At 34.6% G+C, this 14,834-nt stretch overlaps 1 protein-coding gene across 7 annotated transcripts in view; it reads left to right on the top strand.

Moving 5' to 3' along the window:
• Positions 1 to 858: 858 nt before the first annotated feature.
• LOC148852646 (phospholipase D delta-like) overlaps positions 859 to 14,834 on the top strand; it is a 137,967-nt gene continuing 123,991 nt past the window's right edge. Inside the window, exons 1-4 of one of the 7 annotated variants that reach the window (XM_088947009.1) lie at positions 859 to 935; positions 8,278 to 9,860; positions 10,111 to 10,227; positions 10,375 to 10,569. In XM_088947009.1, coding sequence (XP_088803135.1) covers positions 8,910 to 9,860; positions 10,111 to 10,227; positions 10,375 to 10,569 — 1,263 coding nt within the window. In that variant the 5' untranslated portion in view covers positions 859 to 935; positions 8,278 to 8,909. Of the gene's footprint in view, positions 936 to 6,538; positions 6,918 to 7,344; positions 7,649 to 8,277; positions 9,861 to 10,110; positions 10,228 to 10,374; positions 10,570 to 14,834 lie in introns of those variants that run through there. The other 6 variants (XM_088947013.1, XM_088947007.1, XM_088947012.1 and 3 more) reach the window with 6 other exon arrangements.

The following is a 14,834-nucleotide window of genomic DNA, read 5'->3' as shown; positions in this document are numbered from 1 at the left end:
GCATTAATTTTGAGGGCTTCGACAACCCGTCAATGATCTTTGTATAAATAAGGTTGATTGGAAGAGGTTTATGAAGGTGCTACTTGTCAAGAATTAGGGCCCACAAAAGGAATGAAATCCATTAAGCTAATCCTCCTTGAATCAACTAATCAAATTTCCCTTTTAACAAAACCGTTAATTAGGCATTGGTTGCCATCGATTGGGCCCCACCAAAATTGATTAGAGAAAATCTCTCTAATTGATTTGAGAGTTTAAGAAAAATCTTTCTAATTGCCATGAATGGTGGGCTTTGTCTCAACATTCAATCCTCTAGGTGGTAGGTGTGGGCCCTACCTAACACACTCTTGGTTTTGGATCTAATGGTATATTTCTCTCTCTCTCTCTCTCTCTCTCTCTTTTAAAGCCCACTCAATTTTTTTTGGGAATACATTAGCATCCAACATATTTCTTGGGACCAATTTGTTTATTCTTTTCTCAGTGGGCCCAATAACTCCTTTTCATTCAATCTCATATTGGTCTCTATTTACTTTACTTCCTGGGCCCAAAATTTACATACCAACACAGGGTTCAATGGGTAGGCAGATCAACAAACTCAATGGTTGATTCACTTGCAAAACAAGGGGTTCTCCGGGATACTTTATTTTGGATTTATGTGTAATTTCTTTTGTACTTATAATTCTGTAACTAGCTTTAAAGGAAAGATCGCATCCCGTGCCTTTCTATGGATTGCATGTGACTCTTATTTGCTAGTTTAATAAAATTTTATTCATTTATCATAAAAAAAAAGAATGGTTTTCACTACCACAATCTTCCGATATTTATGCTTTATCTCTCATTGTCATCTCTCCTCACCTACGGCAAAGATCCCAACACCTTCCCTCCAAATCCCATATGCTTGCCTTGACATCATTTGATTAGCTTCCTCTCTTTTCAAGGTGAGTTTGATATAATTATGATCTTGGTTGTTGATTTTCTTTCTTTTCTCTGCCTTTGATTTCTTTTTTTCTTTCTTCTTTTTCCTTCTTCTTTTCCATTGTTGCAGATACATATTTGTGTTCATGTGCATGGTGTTTTGTGGTTCTATTTCATTTTGTTGTTTGTGTTTTTTTCTGATGTTTTCTACTTTCCCATGTATTGTTTATGATTGTTCTAATTGTTGGTATCATATACGGCCTCAGAAATTGAGGGTTTTATGTTCTTAGCTTTCACTCTCTCTTATTGGATTTGATCTCTATGAAATGGGTCTTGTTGATATTTTAATTTTAAATTATTTCTTTGTTATTTCTAATATTTATGTTATTTAAATGGATGAATTAGGACTCTGGTAAGATGGGTTTGGAGGTCAATTTTTTTATTCTGTTTTGCCAAAACATGACCACTGCTCGGAAATGGTTTTTAACATGTGATATTGGTTTCTTGTTAATTTGTGGACATATTTATAACATCATTCTATTCAATTTTATGTGCTTTTATGTCCACCTATTATGTTTCCACTCTACTTTCATATTATGCGTTAATGAACTCTCTCATCTTTGTTGTTTTATTACTCTTTGATTTTTTTCTAGTTACTAGTTTGTTGTTGTAAGAACAATTTTCTACTTCAATTTGGTAACCCATGTTAAGTGTTACAGATAATATCTAGTTGGTCAAGATATACTTGTTTTCCAATTATATCACTAAAATACAAATTGGTTAATTTTATTTTATTAACTCAACTTGATAAATAAATTAAGTAATTACTTTAGGAGTGTTCATCAAAAATCGAAAAATTAAACTGAAATTTCTAGTTAACTGACCCAACTGGTATATATTTATGTATTATATATATTTTTCATATTTATTTTATATTATCTATATACTATTTATGAATATACATGCATTATGTATATAAATTTATATTTATAATATAATTATATATACACATATTTCTAGTATTTATAGTATATACTTATTGTACGTTTATTCATAATATATATTATAAATATCAAAAAACCAAAAAAAGATGAATCAAACCAGTCAAAAATCAAACCGATCAACTAGTTAATTGGTTGGTTTTGGTTAATGACTTTCTAAAAATTGGTGGTACCAATTCAGTTTGGAAAATAGGCTTATTGTACGATTAACTAAAAGTAAACACCCCTAATTAACATAATTAAATGAACTTCACTTAATTGACCAAATTAGATTAATTAATTAATTCATTTAATTGCTTAAAGAAATTTGTGTTATTATTTTTTCATTAAATAAAAAGAAATTATTAAATAAAACGTACATTGATTATAAATCTATAAATTGAAAATGGAATAAAAATGAATATGAATTAATACATGTGTTTGCAAATTTCAAAATGATTAAATAAGCAATTACTGATTATTTATATGTAAAGAATAAATAAATAGCATGATGGTTAAATAATTAATTCAAAAACATAAAACATTTGCAAAATGAATTGACAGAATTATTAAAATTAAAAATATAAAAATGGGAAATTTTGATTTTAGATACATGGTTACATATAAAAGAGTATCCACTTCAAAATATGTGGGATCCATATTAATCTTTGTAATAATTTTTTTATTCAAATAAAAGACTCATTGTAAATACTTTTAAATTATAAATTAGATCTATGAATAAAAAATGTTACGATCTGAATATCATTTAATTTTTTCAAATTAATTAAGAAATTTAAATTAGATATAATTATTAGATAAATAGTAAATGTTAAATAAAATGATGTTATTATAAAAAAAAACAAAAGGAAGAAGAAAATGATATATAAGTATAGTTGTACTTAGTATAGAGTCATTCTCTATAAATTTTATCAAAATCTTGCTTTATTTATTTTTTCCATTGTTGTGGACACTTGTTTGTGTTCATATGGTAATTGTCTCTTTTTTGTTGCTTATGGTTTTTTCTACTTTCTCATAAATTGTTTATGGTTTTTCTAATTATTAAATTATTAGGCCCCATTCTCTTTTTGGTAAGTTACTTATCTGGGTAAGTGTAGTTACCTGGGTAAGTTTTTCCTGGGAAACACTTACCCGGGTAAACACATTTATCCATGTTCTTTTATTTCTCATGTAAATAAGGCAATGACCATTTTATCCATAAAAGTCCATAATTAAAAAGGGCAATTTTGTCCCATTCAAGTGTTGGAAACTTCCCCCCTAGGTGGGAAAGTTATTTGCCTATGTAGGAGATGGGTACCACTTACCCGAGTAAGTGGTACCTAGGAAAATAAATTTTCCCTAATCCCCACATAAATTTGAAAAAAGAATATGTGATTCTTGGTCAATGGGAACAAAAATCCCATTGACCAACTTTCCCCCTCTCAAAATCCAAAAAAAAGAACACCCCCTTAGTGATAAACGGGTCTCAAAATTTGAGAGGTCCAAGTACCTCTCTCTCTCTCTCTCTCTTGTTGGTTTTGATCTCTTGGATTGATATTGTAATTGATTACTGAGCACATGGGTATATAATTTTGAAGTATTTCTTTGTTATTTCTAATATTTATGCCATTTTATGGATGGATTAGGTTTCATTTAAGAAGGTTTTGGAGGTGAAATTTATTTGACTATGTTTTACCAAGTTATTCTATTTATAACTTGATCTCTACTCTGAATTGTGTTTTGAAATATGAGCTTGTGTTTTTTTTTTTTTTATAATTTGTAGACATATTTATGTTTCTACTCTAGCTATTTCCATATTTGTGAACTAGTGAATTGCCATTATTGTTGTTTTATTTCTCTTTGAATTTTTTAGTTATTAACTTGTTGCTTTGAGTTGGATGCTTCAATTTTGTAAATGTGTCAAATGTTACGGATAACATCTAAAGAGAAACAAAAAAAAAAGAAAAAAAGAAAATAAACAAAGATAAAAAAGACTGGCGAAGTTTTAATCATGGAAGAAATATCGGATGGAGATTAGAGTACAATCATAGAATACGTCAAAAGATTATATGTAACATGTTACTTTGGAAAAACATGGATTTGATATACTCCTAATTCTGTGTGCTAAGACATACCTAGGTGAAAAGTAGACGTGTTGGTCAAGATATACTTTCATTTGTTTATTTCATTATAATACAAATTAGTTAATTTAATTTTATTAATAAATTGATAAATAAATTAAATATTTCATTTAGGGGGTGTTCTGTAACGTGGATGAAAATTGGTGGGTATAGATTAGTCCACATCACACTCTGTAGCAGGGACCAATCCATATCGCACTACTATTTATAGTCGTTTTGAATTGTGGACAAAACTATGTAGATAGAAATTGTCTATACCCACAAGGGCATTCTGCAAGTGTAGTCGAGTCCACACCACACCTATTAATTCCATACATCTCATGCACAACTTGTAGGATAATTTACACATTTGATCATATAGGGATGCAAACGAATTGGATCAGATTCAAATCAATGTATATCCAAATCTGACATGATAGCATGATAGCGGAATCCAAGATCCGGTTCCATTAGGTCTCACAAATGGTGATTCGAATCCGAATCCTTTCAGGATGTCAAATATTTGAATCTAATCCGATCCGATTTGAATTATGAAAAGATTTAATAAATTATTAAAAGAATTAAATTTATAATATTATCTAATCCGATCTGATTCGAATTATGAAAAAATCATTAAGGATGTCAAATATTTTTGTCATTATAATATTATCTTCAGCAATAAATAATTTAAAAAATAGTTATTAATAAATTAAAATATATTAAAAGATTAAATGGAAGGGAAATTGTCTAAAACTCACTATGTCACTAACTTGATGTTAAATAGACTAGCAGATGTTAATATATTGCCATTTTAACCTTCATAGAAAAAATATAAAATATATACAAAATAAATTAATGGGTGTTAATATCTTACCATTTTAATATTTAGACATGAAAAAAGACAAAAGGTCAAAAAATTTTTAAAATATAAAATACATAAAAACATAGAAATTATAAAAAATATAAAAAATTATAGAAATTGCAAACAAAATAAAAAATTATTTTCAAAATTCAAATTATGGAAATTATAGAAATTGAAAAACAAAATCACAAAATAAAAATTATATAAAAAACACTAAAAATTATAGAAACACACAGAAATTACAAATAAATAACAAAAAAATACAGGAAACTTTATAGATTGTAGAAAATAGAAAATGTAAAAAAGCATAAATTATAAAAAACACTAAAAATGCAAAAAATAAAATAAAATAAAAAACTTAAAAATATCATTTTTCCTCTAACTCACCATTCAAGGGTAATTTGGTCATTAAAATTGTTATTTATGTACACCTCTGTTAAGAAGCATTAACTATGCACTAACGGAATGTGAGTTTTGGAAAATAAAAACTTACTGACATGGTGAGTTTTAGACATTTTGAAAAGTTGTGGTGAGTTTAAATGTTGAAAACTCATGGTGAGTTTTAGACAATTTCTTTAAATAAAATAAAGGTAGTTGGCAAGTGTGTTACACTTGATCCTTTTCATAAACTATCTACACCATAGTATGTCACATTCACTAGAAAATAATATAGATGATAAATTGGATTGCGACTCATCCTTGTCTACGCTATTTTGTGGATGAGAATCATTCACACAAAGCAAAACACCCTATTTTACCATGAGCAAGACCAAAACGGGCCCATCCACGATATTTTCACACTACTGGACACTCTTTTAAAACTATACTTAGATTAATGAATTAATTAAATTAATTTCTTAAATAAAATATGAATACAATAAGTGTTCTTATTACTAGGGCTGTTCATAACAAGACCCAAACCGACCAAACCGACTAACCCGGTCCGATCCAATCCGAGTTGGTCGGTTTTTCTTTAGTATTGGTCGGTTTCGGGTTACCAAAAAACATAAACCGATAGTTTGGTTCGGTTTCGGTTATATATATATATATATATATATATATATATATATTTCAGCTTTATTTCAGCAATATACATATTATATATAAAATTTATGATATATAAAATATTAGTTTTAATCCATCAAATCATTTTTAATTTTCATGGCATCCAGCCTTTGCTTTGTTAGACTTGAATCCTTTATCGTTCACACCGAGAGAATCATTCACAAAACCGACCCAGACCGATTCAAACCGACTAGGTCGGTTTTACTTGGTATTGGGTCGGTTTTGGTTTCATTTATAGGTAAACCGACCAGGTCGAGTCGGTTGGAAAAATGCTAGTAAACCGACCCAACCCGACCCGTGAACAGTCCTACTTATTATTGTTTTTTCATTAAATAAAAGAATATTTATTATTTCTATTCCGTAAGCTTGCCTAACATCCCTTCTATTCTATTCCAACTAAACTTTTCATTTTTCCACAAAGCCACCAATTGCCTTATTCCCCTTGATTTTCAAGCACTTCTATCCCATCTAGGATTCTTCAAAACCAACAATATCCGGTTCACAAACCTGATTATACCGCCTTGCAATCGGCTCAGTCAATACCCTCCTTTCCGTCGTAAATTTTTTTCTATGTAATCCCCACACAGGGACTGACGTAGCTCCATTCTTGACCGCTTTAGCAAGGGACATTCCACCTGCCCCTTTTCTCCTTATAATTTCTGTTTTGGGAAAGATAACCGTCTTATTCCCATTCTCAGACCCATTTCCATTTGCCTCCGCAGCGTGCCTCTGCACACGTAGATTTCGGTCCACTCTCCTCCACCACCTGTACACCACCAATGCTCCACCTCCATCATCTTCTTCAACCTCGGTCGATCCCTTACACACCTTGCACCAGAAACCATCTGTGAGAAGTTCCGACGAACGAATAAGATCCTCATGCTTTACTCCAACCATCCTAACTTTCGCAGCATGCAGGTCCATAATATTATATTCTTCAAGGATTCCTCTCGAGAATGGTTTCCTTCCACAGATTGAACGGTAACCCCGCCAACTTAACATTAAGACTTCCCTCTGTAATCACTTTTTTATTACAGGCAGTATGCCATTTTTTGATCATAATCATTTCGAGAATGGTTTCCTTCCACAGATGAACGGTAACCCCACCAACTTAACATTAAGACTTCCCACTGTAATCACTTTTCTATTACAGTCAATATGCCATTTTTCGATTATAATCATTTCGAGAACGGTTTCCTTCCACAGATTGAACGGTAACCCCACCAACTTAACATTAAGACTTCCCTCTGTAATCACTTTTCTATTACAGGCAGTATGCCATTTTTCGATCATAATCATTTCGAGAATGGTTTCCTTCCACAGATTAAAGGGTAACCCCACTAACTTAACATTAAGACCCCTCTGTAATCACTTTTCTATTACATGCAATATGCCATTTTTCGACCATAATCATTCTTTCCAATAACTGAGTCTCAACCGCCGAAAATTCCACTTCCTCCTCTCCTACATCAAGCACAGCTTTCCTGTTCTCAACTACGGTGTCCAAAATATCACGCCAGTCTGATTACTTTACCGAGCCGAAAGAGCCAATCTATTTTCCCATTCCCCTTTCTCAACATCCAACATCATTCTCTGAAACTTAGTCGAACCATCATATAGATATGTGTCTTTCTATCTTCATGCATTCCAGCCCCTGTTTTGATAGGAGTTATCCACATCTCTTTTAGAGTTCACCACTTCTTCGACAACAGGTTTGTGAAGTTCCAATCTTTCCCTTTTCAATCGTCAGCAAGAAACCTTGTAAGATATCTGCAGACCGCTTCCCACCCTCTCCTTTCCTACCTTCCGGAACACAAACCATTTGTTTTTTATTATTACTGAACCACTCTGTTATCACCACAAACCAACCTTTGAAGTTTTCACTCAACTCCACTTCATACCTTTTCTCTGAAACAACCAAAGAAATTTTCCGGCCCTGTCTCTTTACTGAGTAGACCACTCCATCGGAGAATCCTTTTAACTAATTAGAAGCTTCTCTGAACCAAAAAATAAAAACTATTGTTGCTTTCCTCTCCTCTCTGATCTTTAACTCTTCCCGTTGCTCCTTCCTTCTTCGAACACCACCTTTTTTGCTTCAATCGCTAACTCTCTTCTCCACCTCGTCGCAGAAACAAACCCACCTTCGTCTCCAGCCATCACCTCATCGCTCCACCTCAGTTGATAATACATACATAAATATGTACAAAATTCTCTTGCACCCTTTTCTCTGTACATTAATGTATTTTGTGCATGATAATTCTTTTGTGATTATTTTCTTTGTTAAGATCTCTATATTATGTTTGGCTTCAATCTGATTCCTCTATCTGCTTTGGTATTTCAGGGGAGGAGTCGCTTTGGTTCTTTAAGATTGGTGCTCACAACACATGATTTGCAACGAAATAATATAGTTTTGGCTTTCTTGTAAGCTGAAAAAGGAAATAAAAGCAATTAGCTTCTTTGCTTCATTTGAGTGATTACCTGATCTATTTTTAAACTCGGCGGTTAAGTGAAGAGTATGCTTTTTGAAATGTGCAAGGATTTTTATTTCTATGGTGACGTTGGAGCCTCAAGGCTTAAGCATTATTTGAGAAGAGAAATATTACCATGAATCTTTCTTATGAACAGGAAGAAGAGTTATATTTTACATGATTTTTTCATGGCGGATGATGGGTTATGAGTTTTGTATAGAAGCTTGTAATGTTTTGGTGTGGATTCACAGTCAAATTCTGAAAAATTGGGAGTTGATATTGCATGCTTTCTAACAGACAGTTAACTTGTTATTAAATATATTATCCTTTCAAGATTTAAAAATATACACCTTCAAGAAGGAAGTCATGTGGATTTCAAATTATTACTTTAGGGAGAATGAGGCCAGATGGTAGATTTTCATCAATGGTCCATGGATTTGTTCTTAGAAAAAGAAGATAAATTTTAACTTTCTATTCTTGTTATCTCTTCCTTTGGCTGGTCCTGATGGCTGGTGGATCAATCTATGTGCACGAGACTGTGGGGAAGGGAATTGTGTATTCTGATAATTTCATTTTCTTGCATGGCAATTTGGAAATATGGATTTTTGAAGCGAGATCTCTTCCAAATATGGATTTAGTGTCTGAGAGGATGAGAAAATGTTTTACCATGTTTGGTTCTTGTGCACGGCCCACCAAGAAAAAGGATAGGGATAAAAGTGGACGGAAAATTATTACTAGTGATCCTTATGTTTCTGTTTGCATGGCAGGGGCAACAGTAGCTCAGACTAGAATAATTGCCAACTGTGAAGATCCTTCATGGGATGAGCACTTTCGTGTACCGGTGGCTCACCCAATTACTAAAGTTGAATTTCAAGTTAAGGATAATGATATTCTTGGGGCTCAGCTTATTGGAGTGGTTGAGATACCTATTGAGAAAATCCTCCCAGGAGACAAAATCAATGGTTGGTTCCCTATTGTTGGTCCATATGGTAATCCATTGAAACCTTATCCTGAACTTCATCTTTCTTTGCAGTTTAGGCCTGTTGAAGAGGACCCTTTATATAAGAATGGCATTGGTGCTGGGCCTAATTACGTAGGAGTGCCTAATACATACTTTCCACTTCGTAAAGGTGGGGTTGTTACCCTTTACCAAGATGCTCATGTGCCTCATGGAGCACTACCTGATATCATACTAGATGGGGGAAGAGTTTTTCAGCAAGGTCAATGCTGGGAAGACATTTGCCATGCCATACTGGAAGCCCACCATCTGATTTACATCATTGGATGGTCTATATACCATCCTGTAAAGCTTGTAAGGGAGCCAACCAAACCATTACCTGAAGGTGGAGATCTAACCCTTGGGGAGCTTCTGAAGTACAAGTCACAACAAGGGGTTCGTGTGATGATGCTGGTTTGGGATGACAAGACTTCACATCATAATTTTCTTCTCAAGACAGTAATGACTAACTCCATTTATTTCAGTAATACTGCCTTTTTTATTAATTAGCATTGATTTTCATAATATATTGCCTTTCCTTCTACAAGGTTTGGTGGATCCATGGAAGTTGTTGGTTATTTAATGTTTTTGTATGGTTAAAAACATATTACCATTTATATGCTTCATCTTCATTGGAAACTTCCATATGCTTGCACGTGGTATTGATGAATTTAAATCTGCTGATGAGTTAATGTAGTCTTGAATGCAGGAAGGTGTCATGCACACTCATGATGAAGAAACTCGAAGGTTCTTCAAACATTCAACTGTCCATTGTGTACTTTCTCCTCGTTATGCAAGTAATAAGCTTAGTATTTTCAAGCAACAGGTATTGAAGCAAATATTTCATTGTTATCAGTTAAACCTTCAGTAATTGTAATGCACTTTTCTGTTGATAATGTAATAATAATAAGTCTAGTAATTTATCTGTGAATTTTTCTTTATTAATGTATTTAAATGGACATTTCTAGTGAAGGTTGTAGGAACCCTATTTACACATCATCAAAAGTGTGTGCTTGTAGACACCCAAGCTTCTGGAAATTATCGTAAAGTAACTGCTTTCATTGGCGGCTTGGATCTGTGCGATGGCAGATATGACACTCCTGAGCATAGGCTTTTTATTGATCTTGATACCGTCTTTGCAAATGATTTTCATAATCCAACATTTCCGGTAAGTGGGTTTTCACATTCTTAACAATATTGCTAAATTTTTTCACACTAGTATGGGTTTGGTTGAATTGAATGTAGTTTTTATCTGAGAATATATAAGTTCATTTAGGTTGAATATCAATGTCATGTAATATGTTTAAGTTTTCCAATTGTCCATTTGATCTTTTGCATTTCAGTAGCACTGACAAAACTCAACCCCTTTAGATAGATCGATAGATAAACTTCTTGACGTTGTTAATCCAATCAACCAAGGAAACAATCCCCGAGTAAAGATTTCCATTCAATGATAAAACCAAGGAAACAATCTCTCTCTCTATCTCTATAGATAGATAGATAGATAGATATAGATAAACTTTTGGACGTTAATCCAATCAACCAAGGAAACAATCCCTAAGTAAAGACTTCCATTCAATGATAAAATAAGAAATACTTATTAAAATTTTTATAACATTTATCTATAAGAAAATTACACTATTAAATCTAGCTTAAGGTGAAATTAATCAATTTCAATCATTTATGCTTTTATCTAAAAAATAATATGATATAAAAATTCTTAAACAAAAAACTTACTATCCTTAAAAGTCTTAATTAACTGACCATCTATATTTCTAATAATATTATGATAGCGAAAAGTTGGAATATTCACAGTGTAGAAATAGCTTTACAGATCCTGAAAATGTTTTGTGGGAAAGGCAGATCTTAAAAACTTACTACTTTGTGGCTTTATAGCCTTTGGTGGTCTCTTGGACCTAGGCTTATGAAGGGAAATTGATGATTGTTTTGAAGATCCTTCAATTATAGCAGAAGGCTTCTGATTAAAAATAACTTTCTTTCCCTAAGAGGAACAACCGCGGTCCTCGTGGTATAGTGTTTTCAACCTACTCTAGCTTTGCCTTAGAAATCATTGGCTCCCTCGTCGACTGGTCATTCTCACTTAGACTTACCGATTGCTCTTCACAAAGTTAAGCATGCTTGTATTGAACATCCTATCTCTTGTTATGTTTCCTTTGCACATTTATCTCCATCCTAACGGAATTTTGTGTTTCTTATTTCGTCCATGTTTGTTCCTAGGTCCCTTCATGATGCTCTCCTCTCTCTAGAATGGAAGAGGGCAATGGATTTCATGCTCTTCAATGTAATCACACTTGAGACCTTACTTCTCTTCCTCCTGGGAAGAAAGCAGTTGGCTATCGGTGGGTTTATACAGTTAAGCACCATGTAGATGGTAGTTTAGAAAGATATAAAGCACACTTGGTAGCGAAAGGATATACACAAACCTATGGAGTTGATTATATTGATACATTTTCGCATGTAGATTAAATGGGTTCAGTCCATGTGCTTATTTCCTTGGCTGCACACTTTGATTGGCCATTGTTTTAGTTGGGGATATAAAAAACACTTTTCTCCATGGTGACTTAGAAGAGGAGGTGTATATGGAGAAACCTCTAAGGTATGTTGCTTATGGGGAGGAAGGAAAGGTGTATTCGATTAAAGAAAGCAACCTATGGTCTGAAACAATCTCCTAATGCCTGGTATAGGAGATTTAGTAGTTGGTAAAGCAATTTGGGATGACACAATGTAGGGTTGATGACTTGGTGTTTAGAAGAGATGCTACCTCTAGGAAGGTTGTGTTGGCAGTTTATGTTGATGACATTATTATTACACGGAGTGATGAACATGGCATCAAAGAGCTCAAATAGTTCCTACAAAACCAGTTCCAGACTAAGGACTTGGGGCACTTAAAGTATTTTTTATGGGCATAGAAGTAGCAATGTCAAAGTAGGGAATTTCTCTCTCATAAAGAAATAATGCACTTGACTTGTTGGAAGAAACTGACCTAGTAGGGGCAAAACCAGTGGATATTCCTATGGATCTGAATGTGAAGATGTCTGATGGTGAAGGGGAGCCCCTAGCTGATCCTGGATGATACAGGAGATTAATTGGGAAGCTGATTTATTTAACCATCACAAGGCCAACCATTTCCTAAAATATTGGACTATTAAGCCAATTTATGTAGAAACCAAGGACAATCCATTTGGAAGGTATTGTTGGAGTACTACGCTACTTGAAGGGTGCTCCAAGTCAAGGGTGGTTGTATAAGAAATGGAGAGAACTTCCCTTGGAGGGATATATAGATGCTGATTAGGCAGTGTTGAGTGGGCCAGTTTGTTTTGTTGAGTAGCCCGGTTTGTCTTTAGTTTGTTTTTATTTAATTAGGAAGTTGTTGGGCCTTTGACCCATTAGTTTTTTATTTTTTAAAGTTGTGACTATTCAGTTTTAGTAGCTGCCCTACTAAGGGCATCCTTGTAATATCTCATCTTTAAGTTAAATATAAATATAATGAGGGGCTGGCGGCTAGGGTTAACTTTCTCATAACTCTAGTTGACCTCCTACTCTTTTCTTCTTCTCCTTCTTTCTCTACTGCTGAAATCTTCACCTTCCCCCTCTTTCTCTCACAAGAAGCTTGACTGAATCAGCAAATAGTGATTTCTACTTGGTATCAGAGCAGGTTGAAGGTTCTTGAAGTTGTTCTCTCATGCAGCCCTAGATTGGCCGACTGCATGGTGATTTAAGAGGCTGATCGAAGCTCTCAGGTAAGCCCAGTTTTTGGATTTTCTTGATGGATATGTGTGCCCTATAGCTGGTCTAGGGTTTCTCATCAGAATCAGGAAAAACTAGAGAAAGGGGAAGAGTCCTGTTTTTGCTGGACTCTTCAATTTTGACCTAGGAAGCGGTGCCCTAGTTTTTTAGGGTTCCTTGGAGTTTTTTGTAAGGGGCGATTCAAGTCCCACGTGGTTTGGAGGCTTCTAGAGAGGGCGGTTGTCTTTTCTCTCTCTTCTCTCATCCCACAGAAAAGGAATCTTTTGTGGGAAGAAAGCCCAGGACACCAAGAAAGTGTTGTTAGTTCCAAAAGGTGTCTTGTTTGATCTTGCTGCAATTTTTAGTTATTTTCTTTACCTTTTTTGAGAAGCATGGAGGGCCATAGAGTTGAAAATAAGCCCGGGAGTGAAATGGGACTAGTGGAAGGAGGTGCTGGAGACCCCTTCGGGGCCGGAACCATTACTATAGTTAGGTTGGATGGTGCAAACTACTTGGAATGACCACAATCTGCAAAGATGGCCATTGGGGCTCGTGGGAAATTAGGGTATATCACTGATGAAGAGGTGAAACCCGAAACTAGCAACTCCCGGTGGGTGCAGGAAAATTATATGGTGATGACTTGGTTGTGTAATTCCATGTTGCCACATATAAGTAAAAAATTTCTTATGGGCAAACATTGCTAAGGAAATATGGGATGGGGTTGCAGAAACCTATTCACAAAGGGAGAATGTTGCTAGGGCTTATCAACTGAGAAATCAAATTATTGTTACAAGGCAGGGAGATAGATCTATTGCAGCCTATTTTTCAGCCCTTAAGACCTTGTGGTAGGAGATTGACCATTTGGAGACCTTTGCTTGGGAAACCACCAAGGATGCAACTACCTATCAGAGACATTTAGAGAAGTATAGGGTGTTTGAATTCCTTGCTAGCCTTAACCCTGAGTATGATATTGCACGACAACATCTTCTTTCAATGGATTGTGTCACTCTCTCCCAAGCATATGCTTTTGTGTCAGGGGAGGAGTGCAAGAGGGATGTGATGATGAAAACCCAATTTTTTGATCAGTCTGCCATGGTAAGTGCTGTGAAACCTAAACAAAGTGGCGGTGAAATCAAGAAGGAAGACAAAAGAGACTTGGTTTGTGACTACTGTAAGAAGCCTAAACATACAAGAGATACTTGCTGGAAGCTTCACCCACATCTTGTGCCGACTAGATTGAGAAATAAGAAGGGAAATGCGCACATGGCAGTTATTGGTGACACTCCGACTCTTCCTACTACAACTTCTTTGGAGTCTGTTGCAACTGTTGCAGTAAGGGCTGAACTTGAGAGGTATGGGCTACTTTTGAACTAGCGGGATACAGCTAGTTCCAGTTCAGCTGCAAGCGGACAACAAGGTACGGGTGGCATTGGTGGAGCTCACTCTACCTTCTTTGCTTACACAGGTAGTTCACATGTCACTGCAAATTATGTTTCCACTTCAGGCAAGGAGGGACCTCCTTGGATTATAGATTCTGGAGCCTCAGAGCACATGACCCATAGCTCCACTATTTTTTTCTCTTACTAGCTCTGTTCTGCTAGAGATAGGGTCTCCACTGCTGATGGATCCCATGTTCCTATTGTTGGGAAGGGATTTGTCAAGATTAATGATTCTATTTGTTTACCC

This window comes from Nelumbo lutea, chromosome 5, assembly GCF_056320005.1.
Source record: "Nelumbo lutea isolate HS-2025 chromosome 5, American lotus-T2T, whole genome shotgun sequence".
In the NCBI taxonomy this organism is placed as follows: Eukaryota; Viridiplantae; Streptophyta; class Magnoliopsida; order Proteales; family Nelumbonaceae; genus Nelumbo; species Nelumbo lutea.
The sequence above is the reverse complement of the archived record's forward strand: the minus strand, read 5'-3'. Positions and strand labels throughout refer to the sequence as shown.